Consider the following 22062-nt stretch of genomic DNA (forward strand, 5'->3'; position numbering starts at 1 on the left):
TTTACAAGCATCACCACATAAACTTTATCCGTATCACTTTTGAGTACAGATTATTGAATACTGTAATAACTTCCAACATGAATTTGTGTGTTCCAAGTAGTGCTTTGAATCCAAAAAGTTTTATTTATTAAACCCACAGCATTTTATTCATCACGATTTTATCAAGCCACAAACTACACAGTTATTAATAATTGTAATTGTAATTATTGTTATTATATAGTTATTAATATTGTTCATGTGCTCAATAATAAACAGAAGCAATGGCAACCATTCAACACCTAAGGATGGACACAGAGTGCTATCTGAAGTTTCTTTACCACTGGTGATGTGTTTTGAACACTACTTATACCTTACTTATGTTTTGTAAGGAATAAAACATGACAAAGCATGATGTTATAGGAAAAATGATCAACAACGGGGTGGTCTGATACGGCCCGACACGAACCATGTTGATTATTTATCAATAACATAACACCCACAAAGTGTCTCACTCATCTTATGCCACAGCAATTTGCCAATGATTACTATTTTTATTATTGATTAAAGAACTTTTATTCCAGTTACATTTAATGTTGTGGAACGTTTGAGAAAACATTATTCCTGTTTTCACTTTACACTCTCCAGCCTATCTTTTGTCTCTTTTGTAAAATTCATTTAAAAAATGTAGAAACCGCAAAAACCCTCCATCCGGAAGACTTTCCTACAGTATGTTAGAGAACTTAAACAACTTTACCTCGGACTGTCACAGTGCTGACACCTGAGACTTTTTTTTCCAAAAATGCTAAGTAGACATCTCACAGAAAACTTCACCGTGTCAACAATTACACACATTTATATGATGTTTCCCCCAGTCTGTTTATGTAGAGCGTCTGCCACATGATTCCCAGTGCACGGGCTGTTACTATGGATAATAAACTACAATAATGTATTAGAATGAGCATGTTAATATGAAAATTTGTGATAGGCTGTGCAGCTGGCAGAGCTGCTATTGTTATCTTTTCTATAGTGACAACTTATTCACAGGGACTTGTATGATGAACATAATCTAAGCCTAGTAATAAATGGATTAAGAAAAATCATTGTTAAAGTTTCTGTTAGGAGACTTCTATGTAAAGTTAAGGAAGGAGTCTCAAATGTCAGCATTTTGCAACAGTCAGAAAGTTTTTCACCACAGGTGAGTCTTCAGGACTTTGTGCTTTCCAGGTTCTCAGTAACCTGACAAACTGCATTTTTACCGCATTTTATTATTCACTTATTAACTTAAAGAAAGAGAAAAAAAATGGAACGACTGGTGATGGAGCGACTGCCGCTATGACACTGCAGGAACGAACGTGCCTTGTGAACATTCAGTTAAATAGCTGTAAGTATAAAAGGTTAAAAAGGGTGACGTATAGTTAATTAAGAAATGATTACAAATTGCAATTGTTTGCAAATCACTGTGATACAAGAGGAATTAAACTCTCCGGGATAAGCTATAACAGGAAAATAATTCATAATGCGGGCTGTATCACACCACCCCAATGTGGATCGGTTTTCTATAACAGCATGGCCTGCTGTGTTTTATTCCTTACATAATGGATTATACACATTGTTACAGTATTAAAAAAAAAATTATCGAAATTTTCACAATATGTACAATGCCTTATGAAAGCATTGTAACGTACATAATTTGTGCTCTCTCATCCTCACAGGTCCCTTTATTGCTCAAGGAAATCAGATTTTCACACAGCTGACAGTGACAGGGAGCATCCAGATGGCTGTAGATAGCTGCCACACAGACGTCCCGCACAAAGCGCGACCTACTTAGGTGAGGGACATCTGCTGTCCCCCTGCCGGCCTGGGCACAAAGACGCTCGGATTAAAAATGTTACCTCACTGCTTATACCCCTTATACTCCTTAGCATGTGTCTGTGTGTGGAGAAGGAACAGAGCGAAGCGACCGACTGCCAGGATGCCCAACTGTGTTTGACGGTAAGCTGAGTCACCTGCAGGCTTGGCTGTCCATGGCAGGCTTTGTGTGTGCGTGTATCTGTGTGTACGTGCGTGCATGCCACCTCTTTATCGCCTGGGGTGCATGTGTGACAGCAGAGGTACTTAAAACTCAAGGGGAAGGTGAAAGGTTCATAGCCATGTTGGAGACATATGTGGGAAAGAAGTTATGATCTATGTTATAAAAGCCGGCATGGTACAAACTGAGTGTCACACCATCACTCCTTCAATACATAACTGTCTTTTTTTTTTTTTTTTTTTTTTTTTTTAAATTTCCAAAACAGTTTTAGACTTTAATTCCCTATTTTTCCTCGCACAGTTCCTTCTATTTACTATACTCAGAAGATTTCCATGCTCAATAGGCTAAGTCAATACTGGTGAGGTAGCAATCAGCTTCAAAATCATCAATAATGCAAACAGAAATACACATGTGTAAACTGATCTCACCTGAAGGCATACCTGTGTTGCGTATTTATGAGTCACAAGAACCACAAATACTCCTGTTTATATTTAACTTCTAGAACTGAATAAGGACCAGAATGAAAACACTTCATTCTCATAAGCCTCTTTAAGGAAAACACTCAAACAATTAATCAATCTGAATCCGTGGTAAGTTGGTAGCTAGCCTACGTATCCATGTAGTCATTGGGTAAACACAAAGCAGACCAGCCACCTGTTTCATATTTACAGAACGCTCAGAGTGGGGCTTGGCTTTACTTCCTTGAATAAAGTCTCAAGCCAAAGCATTTCGATTTTGACAGGTTTCTATGATTGATATGTTTGCACGTTCTTACTGTATTCCTACAGTGTAATGAACATTTAGTTCATGATTACACAAAGTAATGAAAAACTCTAACCTGAAACAGCAGCTGTTAAATAGCAGCCTATGGGTAAAAAGCACCAGCGCTGAGGCAGCAGTCTGCAGGGTGTTGTGTTCTGGACAGGATGAACCAAATTAACTGGCTCACCTAAAGTGATCTCAAGCGATGAAAGCGTGACACAGTCTAGTTTCCACTCCCTCTTGAGTAGGGGATGTTAAATATGTCTTCCCTCAAAAGACTTGTCATCTGTCAACTAACCAGCCTCAGATCCAATTCTTCAGATCGCCTAAAATACTTTGGGAGGAAGATGACCTTCTTCAACATCTGTCCTAATTCTAAGCTACCAGTGAGTGAAAAGAGGCATTTCCACACTACACTGAACTGAAAATTAATTCAATGCCTTTTTTCCCTCCTGGGATTGTACTAGCAAAGTCACGAAAACTCCCACATATACAGTAGTATACAGCATCCAGAATTTTGCTGTTCAAATACTTTTAATTTTTACATACTTATTATAGGCAAAAATGTCAAGTGTGGACTAAAATAATCAGTCCCCTTGGTGGCCTCTGTTTGCTTTCAAGAGGACCCTAGCACAGTTCGAGTACAGTGAGAACATGATCTGAAAGACATGCTGTGTATTTTGGGTTGTAGAGAGATTTTTCTTTAGATGCAAACTGTTAACTAGAGAACAAGCCACAGACTGAGCAAAAAAACAAGCTGGAATGCAACAGAAATATGATGTGTTTTGGATATCTGGAACGAATAGAAAAAAATGTGTTGGAAACTGTACAATTTTTTTAAAAACTTGTTATTGATAATTAGTCATGTATTCAGTACTGGCACCATGTCCTCTGTATTCGGTTGATTTCCATGATTTCTGTAGCCAAAGGACTGTTCACATTTTCCTTCACTATTTTTCTGACCAACTAATAAGAGTTTTATAGTTACATTCCCATCCCTGCTCAACACAACACTTCCCCCAGCAAATGTGCTTTTTCCTTATTGGTTAGTTTAATTAGATAAGCCAAATAGCAAACAAATCATCCATCCATTTTCCATACAGCTTATCCTATACAGGGTCGTGGGGAGCCTAGAGCCTATAACTCAGGGGACGAGGGGGGGACACACCCTGGACGGGGGGCCAGCCCATCGCATGGCACAATCGCACACACATTCAAACACTACGAACAATCTGGAAAAGCCAATCAGCCTACAACGCATGTCTTTGGGCGGGGGAGGAAACCAGAGTACCCAGAGGAGAACATGCAAACTCCGCACACACAGGGCAGAGGTGGGAATTGAACCCCTATCCATGGAGGCGCGATGCAAATGTGCTAACCACTATGCCACCGTGCCCCTTGCAAACATACTAAAAGCATTCATTTTCCTTTTATTCACACTCGGCAAAATTATAGGTGACTAAAAAGGTGAGAAAATGCCAAATGTATCTGAACACACATTTCCTAATTGCACTGGTTAAATAACTGTATTTCATTTATAAAATACTTTATTTTCACTTTTTATTATGATTAAATTATCCAAACAGTGATACTGTTTGATATTACAGTGATATTACATCAGTATGAGTCCAAACAGTGTTAAAACAGTTTAACCACAACTCTACTAGAAGGTGTTTTTCTGTGGCTGAATCTCAAATGCCATTATTTTATTGCACTACATAGGATCAACAAAGCCATTAGGTAATTCCTTATGTAGTGACTACTATATACAAGAATAGAAAGTAATTTCGGATTTGGCCTGACTAAGTGTGGGAAGGCCTTAAAAAACTCTTGCTGATGTTATTTTTTATATGGATTACTGGTAGCCTATAAGAAATATAAAGATGCCAGTCAGTGGTCAGCATCAAATGGCAATACTCACTATATTGCCAAAAGTATGTGGAGACCTCATCATCATTGCCATCATTGTCACAAAGGTACTGTAGAAGCATGCAGTTGTCAAGAAAGTCTTTGTACGCACTAGCACTAGGAATTCCCTTCACTGGAACTAAGGGATCCAAACATGTTCCAGCATGACAATGCCCCTGTGCACAAAGCGAAGTCAATGAAGACATGATATACCAAGGCTGGTTTGGAAGAACTCGAGTGGCCTGCACAGAGCCCTGTCCTAAACCCAACTGAACACCTTGGGGATGAACTGAAACGTCGACTGCGCCCCAGACCTCCTCACCTGACATCAGTTCCTGAACTCACTAATGCTCTTGTGGCTAAATGAGCAAATCCACACGGACACATTCCAAAAACTAGTGGAAAGCCTTCACAGAAGAGTGGAGGTTATTATAACAGCAAAGGGGCACTAATGCACATAAGGGTTTGATTGTCAGGTATCCACATACTTTTGGCCATATAGTGTAGTAACACGATTCCCAAACATTTCTGATCTTAAATGAAAAAAACAAAAACAAAAAACAAACAAACCTGTTATTTTCCTGTCATTCCTGAATGGTGCACTTCAAAGTTTCAAGACAGTCATTAAGATCTGGCAACTAAACCTCAAATCTAACCACATTTATAGCTATTGCTATGCAAATAAGCTGCATCTGTAAGCAGTTTGGATAGAAGTGATGATATGTATGCAAATGGTCTATTATTTGCTTCTAAATGAACAGCCTTCATGCCTTTTTGCTTTCTCTCACTTGTTGGCTTTTACCAATCCCAACACCGCAGAAGGAGCTGCTCATATAAATTCAAGTACTTTATAATGGAATGGCACTATTTACGGACATACAACATAAGACTAGGGCACAATGTAAGAGTCTATGATATAAATATAAATGGGGGGAAAAAAAGCTGCAGATGAAGGTATCTCAGTCTGAATCCCTCTGTCAGTTCCCCCTGCCTTTCAAATAAATAACCACTTGAGCCGTGGAAGGAAATCCTCTCTACAAAAGGAAGGGATTGATTGCTCTCCTCACAAGCAATGGAATGAAAGTAAAGTATTTCCAGAGCCTTCTTTCCTCTGTGGGAATGCCAATCATGGTTGGCACAGGGGTGTAGGTACCACTGGTATCTATCGAATGACAGCGGTTCCCCCAGTGTGAGGAGGAAGGCAGGCCGTGTGCATTATTAATGCTAACCAGCTCACATGAAACAAGCCTGGGGAGCACTACTGAGGAGAAGCATGGCCAAGGCAGTACAGAGGACTTTAGCTGCTGGCCATGAACTCTGTGAGACCTATGGAAATCATATGAAGAGTGTGCCAGTCTTTATATTTCTGTTTCTGGATGCAGAACCAGACGCAAGGGGTCACAAGCTGTTCTGTGTCATTGTCTGTCCAGAGACAGAACACTCCATCTGTCTCCCTTTCTACTGTCAAGCCATAAAAAGCCATCCATCCCCCTTATTCTTCCATTTTTGGGAGATCTCATATCTCCATAACTATATTAGGCGATATCTGTGTATTAATCCATATATGTAGTTATAGCTATGTACTGGCATTATTTCAAGATCTTGAATTATAAGGTTATCTGACAATTCTGTGATTTTGAGATACTGAGCTACACATTTTTGGACAGTAAAAGTCTTGGTGTAGACCTCCTTACACACAGACTCTGAGACTATATTGAAAATCTGAGATTTAAAAAAACAAACAAACAAACAAAAAAACTGCAAATAAACAGAAAGTTTTAGAATTTTGACAATTCTAAATAAATAAATAAATAAATAAATAAATAAATAAATAAATAAAAAGGAAATGTGCATCATCTTGGCTATTTAGTATTCAGGATGTTGCGTAATTTCTAGGTCACTATTTAAATTTAAGCAAATTTGTGTTACTGTAAATCCTTTGTACAAAGGTCAGATTTTCCCCGAGTCTTATCCTTTCCCTTTGCAGCACATGTTCAGATGACACACTGATGGATTTGATCTAACATGGATCATTGGGTTTTACACAAACTTGTGGAGTCTGTGTCAGCTCGAGTGCACACTGTCATTAAGTCAAAAAGGGGACATACCACGTACTAACAAACTCTGACATTTATGTAAATATTTATGAAAAGATTACACTTTGCACTTAAGTTGTTGCTGACAAAATCCTTTGTAATGAAATCCTATGTGTTACATTGACAAAGAATGCCAAACAGAAGCATTCGTGGTCTCAGACTTTTGGACCTCACTGTATACTAAAGGTCATATTTAATTTATAGCTTTAACTCATTTTTTTCCAAAAAAAATAAAATAAATAAAAATCCATCTCTACTTGTTGCGGTGTATTTATACTACAATGTTAGGCCATATTTAGTGCTTAACTGAACCACAGCTGGATTTTAACGATAAAAATAAAAATGAAAATATATTATATAAATACATTTCCACATTCTACTTTTAATCACCTAACATAAGTCTGTATCTTCTAAGCTTGCTGGTCAAATGACCCCATATGTCTCCTGATGTAGGAAAGGGGCTCTAAATATCACACATCATTCACGGAGCACATTATTCTTTTTAAAACAATAAGATAACATTTGTATTATTGGGTATAAAAACCAAAGTGAAAGTGATATTACATGTTGTATATTTCGAACAGGCACTTGATTATGTAGGTACTGCAATGCCATTATTTTATACCCCATGTAGTGTTCTTATGGTATTTATTGGACAGGAAGCCACTGGATTTAATTGGGTTATATGGGGTTTAACATGTCCTAGCATGCCCTTCTCTGAGGTCAGAACATGCTAACAGTGCAAAATCTCAGTGAACCTCGGTGGTGTAACAAGCATCCGTCTCCACTGCCCCACGTGTCTATTCCTTCCGCAAATGTCTAAAGACTAACATCTTCAGACAGTATCTAAGAAAACGCCTTATTTTCTCTGTGCTTACTTTGTATTGAATCCCTTTTGAATTACTTCTTAATTTTTTATTGATTTGGATCGTTATTTTTGCACTTAAGTTCAAAAAGTCTTTGTTACTGATTTGTTTTTGTACTGTTTATGCCCTTAGGTTGAAATTGTATATTTGTAATCATCTACACCACTCTAGCACTTGTACAAACTTGCTTTCATTCAGGTTATGCATCATTGAAGATTCATTAGAATGCTGATCCTTAAACTGTTTGTTAACTGAAAGTTTTCTACGTGGCTCTAGATAAGAGCATCTGATAAACAAGAAGAAAATTTTCTTGTTCAAACAAGAAAAAGATATGATCGATTTCCTCAGTAACCTGTAGAAATATGGGTAAACGGGTAGAAACCCTGAACCAATAAAGGATTTTGATAAAATTACAACGCTACTTCCTTGTAATTTGTTTGCTGTTCACCTTCCCTGGTTTTTGTTAGCAATAGCATTATTGCTAATATTCACTGTGTGTGTGATTATATGTTAACTAGTATTGAAATACACTCCTATACTATACTGTATAGGTATTTGAAACCATTTTAAAGTTATTCAGCCCTAACCTCTGTGCTGGAGTATCTGTACTGGGCTGTTTACGTACGCTTGGAACTATGTGATTTTCTGAATCAGTGTATTGAGCTGACTCAGTGTACTAGACTATATCTGTCTGGACTCTCTGTTTGCGTTTCGTGGTGTATCTATGTTTGTTAGGCTGTATCCCTCTTTAGGTGTTTATGTATTTTCCTGTATATATTTCTGTATTTGTATGCTGGAATTAATTATCTCTATCTGTGTGTGTAGGGGCTGTCTACATGCTCTGGCCTCTATCTCCAACTTGGGTCAGGTAGTGTGGTGTCTTGCCCTAGAAGCCAAGCTGTTGAGTGAAGAAGGGTTCAGGGCCAGGATGAGTGTTGCCATGGAGATGGCACAGAGCTGCTGTGTGTGAAGATGCACAACCATTTTGTATAAGGTTTTGCATTTGTATCTGGCCTCTGATTCACAGAATAGGGCTTAGTATACCATGACATTAAAAAAGAGACATGGTTGATAAACTACTCTTGGGGTGACATATCACACCCAGAAGCTCTATTACAGAGTCACTTGAACTGCCCATTAAACAAACCAACAAACCAGCATAGACAACTTACTTTATGTAATTCAAGAAAAAAAAAATCCTAAGGTTATATTATTTAAAATAAATCAGATTTTATTTAATATTAGTAGTAAATCTGGAGTGTTGTGCAAAACGTATTAGTCAAATATCCCAATAATGTTCATTAGGAAGTCAAGTTTTGTAAAATCATAGCAAATTAAATGTCAGCACTCCAGATTACCATTAAAGAGATCAGATCAGACTGAACTAAACTCTGAGATCAGATTAATTTGCTTGGAATTTGAACTGTCTTGTTTTAATGAGGATCAAAACGCTCAGCTTGTCGCAACCTGCCCTTGTCACTTTCACACAAGTGCCGCTGAAGGTCATTGCTCATTAGTTTAGACCACATGCTGTGCAGCTGGAAGCCCTGGTGGCCATTTTGATTGGAACGTTAGCAGGACACTGTCACCTGTGTGCACACACGCTGAGGTCCGACAACGTTCATCTGCCATTCCCTATTCCTCCTCCTCTCTCACTCTGTCGGGCACTGCGCGAAACCCGCAACACCACAGTTAAAGGTGTGATAACGGGTGTAGAGATTCAAACAGGAACATATAATTGATCTGTAAAATGCTTTAGAAGATATTTAAAAGGTGGTTAAGGAGATTTCCCCCCATACAATGTTAAGCGCTTTGAGTGCCTAGAAAAGTGATATATAACTCTAAGGCATTATTATTATTATTATTATTCATTATTATTATTAAAAGCCATTGCTATGGATATTAATTTGTAGTGTGCAGTCTCACTATAGCCCCCCTCCCCACAACCTGCACCCCCAACCTCTTCCTCTTCCTCTCTCTCTCTCTCTCTCTCTCTCTCTCTCTCATCTGCTTTCCTTGGTGAGCTCAAGGCAAGCAGAGTCCAGAGACCGTTCTCCAGCAGGTCTCCAAAGACCCAGGGATGGTTATAGCTGCCCATTAGTGGCTGCTCTGAGGCGTGAAAATGGGTCGGGACTACTTCTCTCTCTCTCTCTCTCTCTCTCTTTGGATATTAGCTTTGCCCTGGTTAATTTTACTCCCTCCTCTTTCTGCCTGCTGATGTGGGGTACAACCACAAATAAACAGCTGAATTTGTCTGACCTGCTTTTGGTTTTGAAGATATGTTTTCCTCTCTGAAAGTACTCGATAAAGATATTTGTGAAGTTTATAAACTGTGCATAGGACCTTACCTGTGTCATCATCATAAAAGCAAAACCACCACTAGATTAAACAAAATAAAATAAAAATTAAAAGCAATAGCAGGTCATCCATAGTGTGTGTATCAGCCATTCAACAAATGTTAATCTTGAAATGTTAAATCCTCATTCACAACTCAGTACATTTAAATTTAAATACTATTGTAACAATAATTACCTCTTTTGAGTGAACAATGGTCTAAAAACTTTGCTAAGTGACAGATATAAACTGATGTTCCATTGATTTACTGTCTTTTAGGGTGCTCACTGTCCCATTTAGCTCAACAGAATTTACACCTAGTGGTCAGAAATGGGAACTGCAACAAGCACTAAATGAGGCCCAGTGTGCCAGGAATCACGCTGCCCCATGTTCACTCTATGAACATTTTTAGTTGAGGTGGAGCAGCAGACAAGACATGTAATGACAGCTTGTTTTATAGCAAATAACCGGAATTCAGTCTAATACATTTCTGCAAACAAAGGCAAAGTGTAAATGCAGAAAGTGTGTCTGTGATGTACAGAACCATTTCTATCGTAACATATTGCAAAGACTGGGAGAGCACAAGGGGAATTATAGAGTGGATAATGTTCGTACATCAGAAATCTGTGTGCACCATGGTGACCTTGAGTCTCCTTTGTTCAATCCCCGGATAGTTTCAGGTATTTTGTGTGTTTTTTTAGATGAACATGTGCTGGAGATTTATTTACACCTGGGAACCCTAGGTAATTATATTATGCCTGCATCAACCTTACTCACCGTGACATGGCAACGAGAAACACACCTGCTGTATCAAACACAGTTGAACAAATGTACGATTTATAATCATTCAAAACAAGCTGCTAAAGGCTGTATACTGGATGATTATATTATTTTCCACTCTCAATTTCCTATTATGGGGTTACTCTAAAAATCCCTAGATAGTACTCTATAGGATAAGTCAACTCTGATAGCCTCTCTACTTATATTTGTTTGAGGTTATGTCATTTAGCCACACCAAAATCTATGGTTACAAGCTGCTGATGAATAAAAGATACTAATAAACTGACTGACTGTGAATAATACATTTACACATTAGATTACAAGATGAGGAATCAAGACTGTCTAGTAAATTAGCAGTAACTAGACTATTACTAGTAACTAGACTCTTGCACAAAATTGCTATCATTGCTGGCCTACATGAACCCTATTGGTACATACAGTACAAGAGGAATGAAAGCGTTAGCACCAAAGCTGTGTTGTAGTGCCCTCTTGAGCCTATTGATGTAACTACTGGCCCTGATCGCTTCCTTTAGAATAGAGTGCGGTGCAAAAAGCACTAGACACTGAAACACTCCAGCTCATGCTGAGTCAAAGAAAACCTAACTCGGAATGAATTCCTATTTTCATGACACTTTAAGCAAACAATATTGGCATCAGCGCATGTAAGTTTGGCTGACATATTATTGGTATTTTCATGAACTCTGGAGCAGGTGGTAACCTGGTGGAGAGCAACAGAATTCTAAAAATCGTTTGGATTTGAAGGAATATCTTACCAAGAGGTGTGGTCAGACATGCTACTGCAACGTGCAAACAAATCTCTTAAAAACAGTGTGCCGTTTGTTCAGTGCAGTGACAGTTTAATGACATGATGAATCCGGATTCAATATGAATATTTTCTGTGGTGGAAACGACCAGCTGGCTGTCCCAACACACAACAAAATGTATTCTGTCTTCCTGTGTTCGTTAGTAGGTGTTCACTCTTATGTGACAGTCTAATTCAGTGTTGATATATTCAGTGTTTAGACCATTTCTTGTACTTATTATGACACACCTACGTTTGAGAAGTCTAGTATGAATTCATTTGGTTAGACATTCTGTTGTGTGTGTTAATTACACGATGTGCAGTACGTAATAACACATCAACTGCGTCATATAACTGAATCATTTGTATTTTGTTAGTAGCTGGGTAAAGTAGCCTATTTATATCTTTGGCACAGAGTACTGACAAGCTCAATTTTAGAACAAAGTGGATTGGAAAATGCAACTGTGATGGCAGATTTCAAATGCCACACCTCTTGTTTGTGAATGCTCCACCTCGGTTAACACAAATACTTTCATTTGTGTCCACAAAAATAGCAACAGGATGAAAAGAAGAAGAAATTATGGTAACACTTTCTGTGAAGCCCATATTCATTCATCATAATTGTACTTCTAGGACTATGTGTCTTATACCTGACTATACCCTGTTTCACACATCAACACGTTATTTATTTATACGGTAGTGTTGAGTTGTACAAAACCTCACCTTATGTAAATATGACCAAGACGTATTTGATTATATTTTCTTTCACCCTCACTGTTATTTACAATCATGTGGAAAAAATAAGTACACCCCATGGAAATTGTTGGCTTTTTTGACATATTTGGACAAGCAAACATTTGAAGGTCTTTGAAACAATGCCTATTAATAAAGTTGATATACTTGAACAATACCAGAGGGGAAAAAATTTAAATCATTTCAAACCCCAATCATTTAAAAACGACAACAACAACAACAACAAACAAACAAAAAAGTCTGGGCTTTGACTAGGCCATTCCATAACATTCCTTGCTGGATTTGCTGTTCAAACCTGTTGAAAGGTCCACTTTCGATTTTACTTCAACTTTCTGATAGATGGCCTCACATTATCTTCAAGCTGTTTTTGATATGATGCAGAATTCATAGTTAAATCAATGAATTCAAGCTGTCCAGTCACTGCTGTCCAGTCACAGTTGGTATGAGGTGCTTCTCCACCATCACTGCCCAACATGTTACTGTGATCAAACAACTCTATCTTTGATTCGTCTGTCCAGTGTGCATTATTCCGAAAGGCCTGGCCTTTGCCTATATGCTCATTGGCAAACTGTAGTCTTGCTCTTTTTATATAGCAAACGCTTTTTTCCTGGCACGGCCTCCCATGCAGGTCAAATTTGTGTAATCGTAAAAGCAGGCATTTTGACACCAACAGTTGCAAGACTTACTAGCAGATCCTGTTAAGAAATTTTGGGGTTCTTGGAGGCTTCTTTTTGCATCAGACGGTCTACAATTGGGTTGAATTTGCTTGCACGGGCAGTCATGGACAAATCAGCAATTGTTTGAAATCTGCGCCAATTGTAGATGATTTTCCTTACAGTGGAATGACGTATTTCAAATAATTTGGAGATGTTTTTTAAATCCCTTGCCAGACTCATAGGCAGCACAACATTTTTTTCTGAAGGCCTTACAGAGCTCTTTAGATCTTGGCATGATGACACCACACAACTCAATAGCAAAGGGAACACCAGACTCTAGATATGAGAGAGATTAAATAAGACAGGTTCCACCTGCACTCCCTAAGCAGGTTCTAATCACTGGCACCCAATCTTCAACACCTGATTCTAATTTTATGGATTTGAAGGTGTGATAAATGTAGGGGTGTATTTACTTTTTCCATGTGACTTATCTGTTTTTTTTTTTTGTTCATTTAAATTGTGAAAATTACTACAAAATGTAAATTGTATGTGAGGGAAACACACTAACCACTAAGCCACCATGCCCCCTCTCTCTTCACACTAGTTTGTATATTTTTATTCAATATTCTTATTCTGTTCCAATGTTGCAACACATTTTGCACAATATTGCGCAAAGCTTGTGCATATGACAATCTTGAAAACTGCTGTATTCCATCACCTTTATAAGTAATAATAACCTATGTTTTTTGTTCCAGTCCCTTAGCATTTTTATAAGTAATCTGAAAGGAAGCATTTCCATATTTCAATACAAAATTAAGTTACATATAAAACGTATAAATAGTGTCTTACAAGTTACATGCAATTAATAATTTAATATATTCTTTACTCGATTACTTTACACTCAATTATGGCGTTTATAAAGTTTTATCATTCTTAATAAATGATAGAGTTGCTTTAAAATTATTCATGGGTCATTATTTCTTTTATAAATCACATGGCATGATAGTGAATGGTGATATTTGTGTTACATGATACTAACATAATTAGAGCTTTATGTGCCTTATTCTTTCTTTTTTTTTTTTCTTTTTTCTTTTTCTTTTTTTTTTTGTTTAGAATTTATCAGTGGTTAGAAGGAATTGTAAGCAAAGGTAAAATTATTTATGAATATCGGCTTCATACAAAGTGTACCCAAAATTCACATATGCGTAACCAAATTAGCAATATGCCCGAGTAATACAACTAAATCATGGCTGTGTCTGCATGAAAATAGCATTCTTACATAATATGTATCATGTATTAAATTAAACAATGGACAGCATGGCAGCCTAACGATAAATGCTCCATGAAGCAAAACACAAAAATGACTTTCCATAATCCATCCAAGACTAGCGATGGAGAAGTCATTTAGTCAGCAGGAGCATAGGACATCACAAAACTCACCTTTCTTTGGTTAGTCAATAATGTTACGGTCAGGGAACAAATAGATAAAAAAAAAAAAGAAGACACATTAAAGGTTAAAAACTGTGTACAAATAAGTCTTGCAGAATGTTACAAAATCTAAATATACATAATCTAAATATGCCTGTATGTTAGTATGTTACAGGATGTTTACAGTATATAACCCAGTGCAACCCAACGCAAAACACATACACACCAGCACCACACACACACCACCCAAATAATGACAGCACCCAGGGGTTGTTCCAGATGTGCCACAGCCAAGCATTTTAGAGAATGGCTTTCTAACAGAGCCGAGTTTTTATCACTGGGTTAATGTTATACTGCTGGTAGATGTTAAGAGGTGGAATTGGCATTATGTTTACTTACAGCGAACAGAAACGTCCACTCATACCGAGTCTAGGAAGCAGTGCAGGATTTGGTAGGATTAGAGCTTTGATTTATTATATGCTTGGATGCAAAGCGACTTACCTTCTCCATCTTGCAAACAGTCATCCTAAAATAACAGTGACAATGAGGTGATACACACACTGTCTGTGTGTGCTTTGGGTGACATGCAGAGTGATTTCATGGCACGTCTAGTGTGATGGTGAAGAAAAACAGGTTCCTTCATACCTTCGGCTTCTCCTCCAGGATTTGCTGCCGAATGAGTTTGTGTGCCTCGGTCAGCTTCTCGTGCCTTTTGCTTTGAGCGTCTTCCAGCTTTAAAATGACAAAACAAATATGGAGGAGATGAAGCTGCTAATATCCACACCATGTGTTGAAACATTCTGTTTGAAGCCTGTGCAAGAAGTTTACAGTTAATAGATTTACTTACCCGTTTGATATACTGTACAACCTCGTTCACATGTGACCTGTTGATTTCCAACTTCTCTCTGTAAGAGACACAATGAATGTTGCAACAAAATCAGTCTATACAGCAACTATCAGGGCTCCCGGTCAGGTTCCGTGTCGATTTTAAGATGATGATGTTGACATACAAGACGCTACATGGCTTGGCTCCTCATTACTTATCTGGTTTATTAATCCCTTACACCCCAAATCGCATACTACGCTCCTCACAGTGCAATTTGTTAACTGTTCCACAAACCCGCCTAAAATCTATGGGTGACAGGCCTTTTTCTGTCTACGCTCCTTCACTTTGGAACTCTCTTCCTCCTGAACTCAGGGAAGCTCAGACTTTTGGCATTTTTAAAGCTCTACTCAAGACACACTTTTTTAAACTTGCATTTGACTGCTGATGTCTTTTATTATTATTTTATTATTATTATTATTATTAGTATTATTATTATTATCATTATTATTATTATTATTAACGTTGTTGTTGTTTTTATTAACTTTTATATGTTTTATTTTTCTGTGTACTGCTTATTTTGTGTACAGCGCTTTGAGAAGCTGCTTTTAAATTCGCTTTATAAAATAAAGTTTATTATTATTATAACTTCCTGACTAGCTATGAAATTGTTCCTCTGTTAGAATGTTGGGAAATGTTGCGTTAAACTATAAATACAGCCTCAGAAAATACATAGTGAACTATACTATATGATGCTTGTCACTGGGGTGGAATACCTCAGGGGAATATCTTTAGTATATTTATTAAATCGTTCACTTCTTGGTTTCTTCTCTGACTAATGCCCGTCTTACCTGTTCACTCACTTAGTTCACTCTAGTCACAGTGTGTGGATTCAGTGGATTATGGATAATGGATTTAATGTGATCTTCAAAGATTGGGACCCCCAACCCAATCCCCCGCCTACCCCTTTGGTCTTCATGCTCTTTCATAACAAGTTGGGAATGCGGAACAGGGAGGGTGGATGGAGAACAAATATAGTTTATAGTGCACAGTAATTTGTTGCTGGAGTTAAGAGCCAAAAACAAAAACTGGGTCAGTGTCTAATTACTTGAACTGTGCTGTACTGTACATTTCAAAGGACCATTGTAATAGTAGCGATCCCTCTCAAACACAGTGCAATGACTTACTCCTCTGTTAGATTCTTCTCTTTTGATTTCGCCTCATGTATCCTCTCCTGCCTCTTCTTGTCCATCCTCTTCTTCAAATCTTTCTTTTCTCTACAGATGGAACCCAGGAAAGTGTTGCACAGGTTACATACAATAATGCTACAATATAAAATAATACAACTTTGCTTGAGTCCAGTTTATTTATAGTGCAACGCGTACTTCTCACAAAGCTCCTTAAGTTTCTTCAGCTGGTTACTCTGACATTCTTCAGCTACAGTGGTCAGCTTCTCTACCAGCTGGAAGAGCAGATAGTTCAGAAACACAACCGAAGTCATATAGAGAGTCATACAGAAGTCATATATGTCATGTAACAGTACTCTAAGCTTTAGCTCTCCAGCCTGACTGCATGTTATGCTCTCCAGGCCTGGTCCTGCAGGACATTCATTAGTTTGGGACTCTGTCAGCTCTTAATAGGGAAATTTAGTGAGACTGCTACTCTTAATGGAGAAACATATATATATATATATATATATATATATATATATATATATATATATATATATATATATATATATACATACACACACACACACACACACACACACGCACACACACACACGCACACACACACACACACACACATATATATATATATATATATATATATATATATATATATATATAATAGATGTTAACACACAATGCTATAAAGCTATACAATTAAAGTCCGCATAGACATCATAAGGAAAGACCTGGTTAACATGCAGAGTCACACACATACTGCATTAACTGCTCAGCAACAAAGCAGAAATATATTATACCACTGAGCTCAACAACCTTTAGCGGAAAAAAAGATGAGCTTGATTTGCACAGTTGCATGGCAGAGTTTAGTTGGGGAACTCTGTGTCCATTTGGTTGGAAACTGGCCAATGTTAAGTAGGTGGGCTCAAGAGCATGGGAAAATGCTGAAAAAGTAATAGCCAGACACACTACCACTAAAGCCCTGAGTTTAGTTGCCATTGTATTTGCCAAGTGCATTTTACAGACTCAAATGGGACTTTTGTCTCTGTCTCAGTCACTGCTGTCAGCTAAGCTGTAACCCTATAGTATCGCTCAAAGGTTTGGACCTACCTGTCCTAAATGTTTATATTTCTCATATTATTATATCTTTTGAAACTCTTGTTATTTAATAAGGTGCTTCCAAAAATGTCACAATAAAATCCCTAGTGTTGAATTAACTGTGTCCAGTTGGACTATATAAACACTGTAGGGTGTAAGTTCAACACTCTGGGGGTTAAATCAACACTGGGGAATTTGCTGTGTACTTTAAGTAACATTTAACACCCAAAAGTCAGCCACAGCAACACAAGATAGCAATATATGTTTGTGGATGACTTAACTCGCAGATCTCACTTGTTTTGGATATATATGTTTACACTGATAAGAAACACTTATGAAATTATTTTTTAAAAAACAACACTTATGAAACTGTGCATGAGTGCCCCACTGTCAGTCACAGCAATACTGTTTACCTATAGGCAACTATTGCCTATCATTGTTTATGATCAACTGTGGCTGAAAAGCATGTTTTACTGGCAGAAATGTGGTGGGATATATACTAAATTAGTATCTATGTATGTATTGTAAATAATAAGAAGTATTTGATTGTCAGTAAAAGCAGAGACAGGATAATTACATACATACCACTGAAAACATCTGACCTATCAGATTCTTACACTGACTCATGCGCAGATATAAAGTGCTTTGTTAGCTATGGAGAAGCATGCATGTACAGTTGCCGCACTAAAGGAAATTTTTTTGTGTGTAATTGTAATTGGTATATGCCCCTCTAATATATATGTCATTCTCTACTGAAGTAGATAGGACTCTGGTCTTTTATGGCTGGAAACAGAACTTTATTAGGACTTTGATAAAAGCTAGCAAGTCATTAGCCAGCTAATTAGTCAGGCTTTAAAGCTAGATACGATCTAATCTGTCCATACAGCTATAGAAAGATAAGCACAACCTGCATATTACAATTCAAATGTTTATAAGTACCTGTTTGATGTGTTTGCCTTTGAGGTACTGTTCACTGTAGTACTGGTCTTGTCTGAGAGTGAGCAACTGATGTTGCTGTTGCTCCTTCAGCTCGCTCAGTCTCTGCATGTTCTCCTCCTCCAGAGCGGCCAGCTCCTGATCCACAGCAGACAGAGCTTGCTCCGAACCTGATCTACCACACGCACGACCTGAGTTACTTCATACTGAATTATGAAGTGTTACTCAAAATGACTACACATATTATTCAGATTACAGCACCACTCTAGGTATCATGAGGGAATAATGTGATAATAAACCTATGAAGGTTGGAGGGTGAAAGAGAGGAAGGGTGGGAGAGAAAGAGTTAGTAAAGGGGAACCTACCTTTTCTTACCATCTCGTTTGGCACTCTTTTGCAGGGCAGACAGCCGGCGCTGATATTCGCTCTGCAGCTCACTTTGTCTGGCTGTGTGCTCTTTGATCATGTCTGTGGTTTTCTTATGGTGCTTCTTGACCAGCTCCTTCAGCTCTTTATACTGTTTCTTCTGCTCCCGTACAAAAGCCTTCTGCTGCTTCAGTTCCTCCAGTGTCTGAGCTTCCAGCTCTATCACACACATACACAAACACACGTACACACACACACACACACACACACACACAAACTCAGCATATTTTATTGATCAGAAAACCATAATATTTTCTGAGAGAATTTGTTATCTATGTTACCTGTCAAAACACTCTGAATCACATCTTCAGTCCTAACAGTTGGTTTCACAGATCCTGGATCACATTAATAAATGATCATCACAAGTGTGGACACGCACACACACACCTTTGAGATTTTGTTACAAAAGTAGATGCAAGAGTAACTTACAGGGCCTGTGGCATATTACTCATTTGGTTGAGCCTAAGCCTATGTTTTAGAATCACCCGATGGTTATTTTGTGGTCAGAAATGAACGTCAGCACTGATGCTGTTGGAGTGCTGCAACAAGGCCTGCGATGTTTGTAATCTATTAGTGCAACCGGATTTGCAAACTCACTTTGGTCCAAACTTGTTCTTGCATTATTGCCTGCTGATGATATCCTGACACCCATCTAAGCATAAATGTAATCCCAACTCTACATAAAAAAGTCGACTACTTCCTACAAATATTACCTACACATGTCTTGCTGAATTATTTTATTTGTAACTACTCATCACTGTCTGCTAAATGTGAAGGCTGACACCTCGTTACACACAAAATCATTACCAGAATCAATAAAATATCTAACAAAACGAATTCAATATTACACATAAAATGTACTGCCATCATAAAGACAAGGAATTAGGTGATGAGCAGGGCAAATATAGTGAACACTCATGAAGTGACTTCGAATATGACACTCACTTGTTATCTACCAGATGGGTATTTCTTCTAAATCCTCTATAAGATCTATATGTGAAATCTAATTATATGTCATTGTGAAAATATCACGGAGATGAGCCACCAGAGCACATTCGCATTTTAAACAGAATAAAAATTTCATGCCTAACTACCTCTCTTAATAATTTATTTATTCCAACTATTTATTCTTCAGCAGAGAAAACCATGATGTGCCTTATTTTTGCATTTGCACGGTTTCTTTAAAATTGGTCCTTCTGTCTTATATAGTGTGCTAACTGAATGAGATCTTGAATGTTACACTGATTGTAAAGAGTAGAACATTTCTTTCTTAATAGAAATGATTTCTAATGCTCTAAATTGAAAATAAGGCTTGTGTACCTGTGGAGTGGGCATGATGGCTGACCAATGAAGGCGGTTTGGGGGAGATGAGAGGAGTATGGCTCGTTCCATTCTCGGCTGGAGGGCGTTGGGCCTCGCTGTTCGACTCTGATACAGGCTCCCCGCACGCGTCTATCTGCAACAACCAAAGGAAATCAACAAAATCAGGAATCTTGATGACAATTCATGAGACCAATGTGGAATCCAGGAGATAGAAGCCAGCTGATAGCTGACCCATCGAGGGCTATTTTGAACACCATAAAAACACAAAATCAACCTGTTCTTATCGTTTTCAGAACAGTGAAACGTGTTGCATCTCTCAAGACTGATATCCAAACTTCACAAATTACCTCCAATCCAGTACAGACTTTGTAGATGTAGCGCTGGTACCCCACTCTTATCATGGCTAACTGTACACCGGGAGTGTTGTCTACTTTTCGCTTCTTACCCCTGTCTCCTTGGCTTTACTCTGCTCTCTGTTTAAATGTTCGCTCGAAGTGCAACTGATATGGTTCCAAAGACTGAGCTAAGACTACAACTTCCATGAAAACTGTTGCCATAGCATTAGCTCGGGGTAACCATTAATTAGGTCTTTCTCTGCTGCATCAGCTTGATTGGACAGGAGTGAAGGACAGAGAGGTCCCGCAGGTCCAGCCAGTTAGCTCACGCTTCAGTCGGCAGAGTGCTGACAACTGTTTTGTGACTGGGGAACCGGATGGAATATCTCACACACACACACACACACACACACACACACACACACACACACACAAATCTATGCACATGTACACAATACAGACCTCTTTGCTGTTCACCTCTTGTCCTCCCTCCTCCTGGGTGAGAGCTGCAAGCTGATTGGCTCTCTGCTCCATCAGGTTGATGTAGCGGATAGGATTGGACAGTGCCTCAATCACATCTGCTCAGGCAATATCAGACCACAACATCAAGGCAGTGTAATTTATAAACATGAGTACAGCAGGTTTATAAAAAAAGCTTCTGATTTTTAGGAAAAAGCCATATTCCTGCCTGAACTCATACCTGCGAAGGTGTCAGGGACATAGTCTTTGACTTCGGTGTAGACAAAAACAGCAGGTAGTGTTAGTGTTTGGTTCTTCTCATTCCTTAGCCCTATGTAATGGTAACCTGAAACAGAGTAGGAGAGAGAGAGAGAGAGAGAGAGAGAGAGAGAGAGGAGACAGACTGTTTATCACTGCTGTTCATTGTTAACAGCAATACTAAGCAGTTTGTGAAGTATCCTAAGATCAATCATGTGTAAGCAATATCTTGCAGACAGAGGAAAGTTGTGGTGTGTACAGTACAGAAGGATTGTGATAGCAGTGTGATGGCCTTATAAGCAGAGCAGAGTGAGGGCATGCAGTACAACAGAGCTACGTGCCAGGACGGATGGCGTTCACCGGGATGATGCGATGGCCGATAAACTTCCCGTTGTCCTCGTACACGGCTATTCTCAAAGACGCAAGAGTGGGAAGAACCACCTTGAAGACAGCACAGAATGGCGACCATCATTGAGACCAGATTTGAAATATATCTATCAAGCACCAGAAAAGCACTACATATGCATAGTAAATCCACTTGCTTTCAGCTTACCTTCTTAAAGACTATGGGCTCCTCATCCCATACAGGGTTCACGGCGTTGCCTGGGGACGTCTTTGTCCGAAATGCTTTCCTTTTAGTGTCGACCGGAAGGCCAAACATTTCCACCTCCACATAGGTGCCAACCTTTTTATCGGACAGGAACTGTCCTGATATGATCTGTTAGATACATTGTGAGGAGATGTATGTGATGTCTGCCTGTCTAGTTGCATGTCTTACATTTGTTCTTAATACATCATGGAGTCTACCTCATGATTTTATTCAT

General features: G+C 38.4%; 1 protein-coding gene across 5 annotated transcripts in view; it reads right to left on the minus strand.

The window, feature by feature from the left end:
* The window catches only part of LOC108258091 (1-phosphatidylinositol 4,5-bisphosphate phosphodiesterase beta-1), a 112933-nt gene that overhangs the window by 3864 nt on the left and 87007 nt on the right, over positions 1 to 22062 (minus strand). The window contains exons 21-33 of one of the 5 annotated variants that reach the window (XM_017456453.3): positions 21792 to 21956; positions 21580 to 21679; positions 21222 to 21326; positions 20984 to 21099; positions 20184 to 20319; positions 19145 to 19198; positions 18803 to 19022; positions 18441 to 18612; positions 16602 to 16678; positions 16404 to 16493; positions 15241 to 15298; positions 15039 to 15125; positions 14895 to 14919 (exon numbers count right to left, since the gene is read on the minus strand). In XM_017456453.3, coding sequence (XP_017311942.2) covers positions 14895 to 14919; positions 15039 to 15125; positions 15241 to 15298; positions 16404 to 16493; positions 16602 to 16678; positions 18441 to 18612; positions 18803 to 19022; positions 19145 to 19198; positions 20184 to 20319; positions 20984 to 21099; positions 21222 to 21326; positions 21580 to 21679; positions 21792 to 21956 — 1405 coding nt within the window. Of the gene's footprint in view, positions 1 to 14894; positions 14920 to 15038; positions 15126 to 15240; positions 15299 to 16403; positions 16494 to 16601; positions 16679 to 18440; positions 18613 to 18802; positions 19023 to 19144; positions 19199 to 20183; positions 20320 to 20983; positions 21100 to 21221; positions 21327 to 21579; positions 21680 to 21791; positions 21957 to 22062 lie in introns of those variants that run through there. The other 4 variants (XM_017456452.3, XM_017456451.3, XR_006981014.2 and 1 more) reach the window with 4 other exon arrangements.

The sequence above is a fragment of the Ictalurus punctatus genome, chromosome 25 (genome assembly GCF_001660625.3).
Source record: "Ictalurus punctatus breed USDA103 chromosome 25, Coco_2.0, whole genome shotgun sequence".
Lineage (NCBI taxonomy): Eukaryota > Metazoa > Chordata > Actinopteri > Siluriformes > Ictaluridae > Ictalurus > Ictalurus punctatus.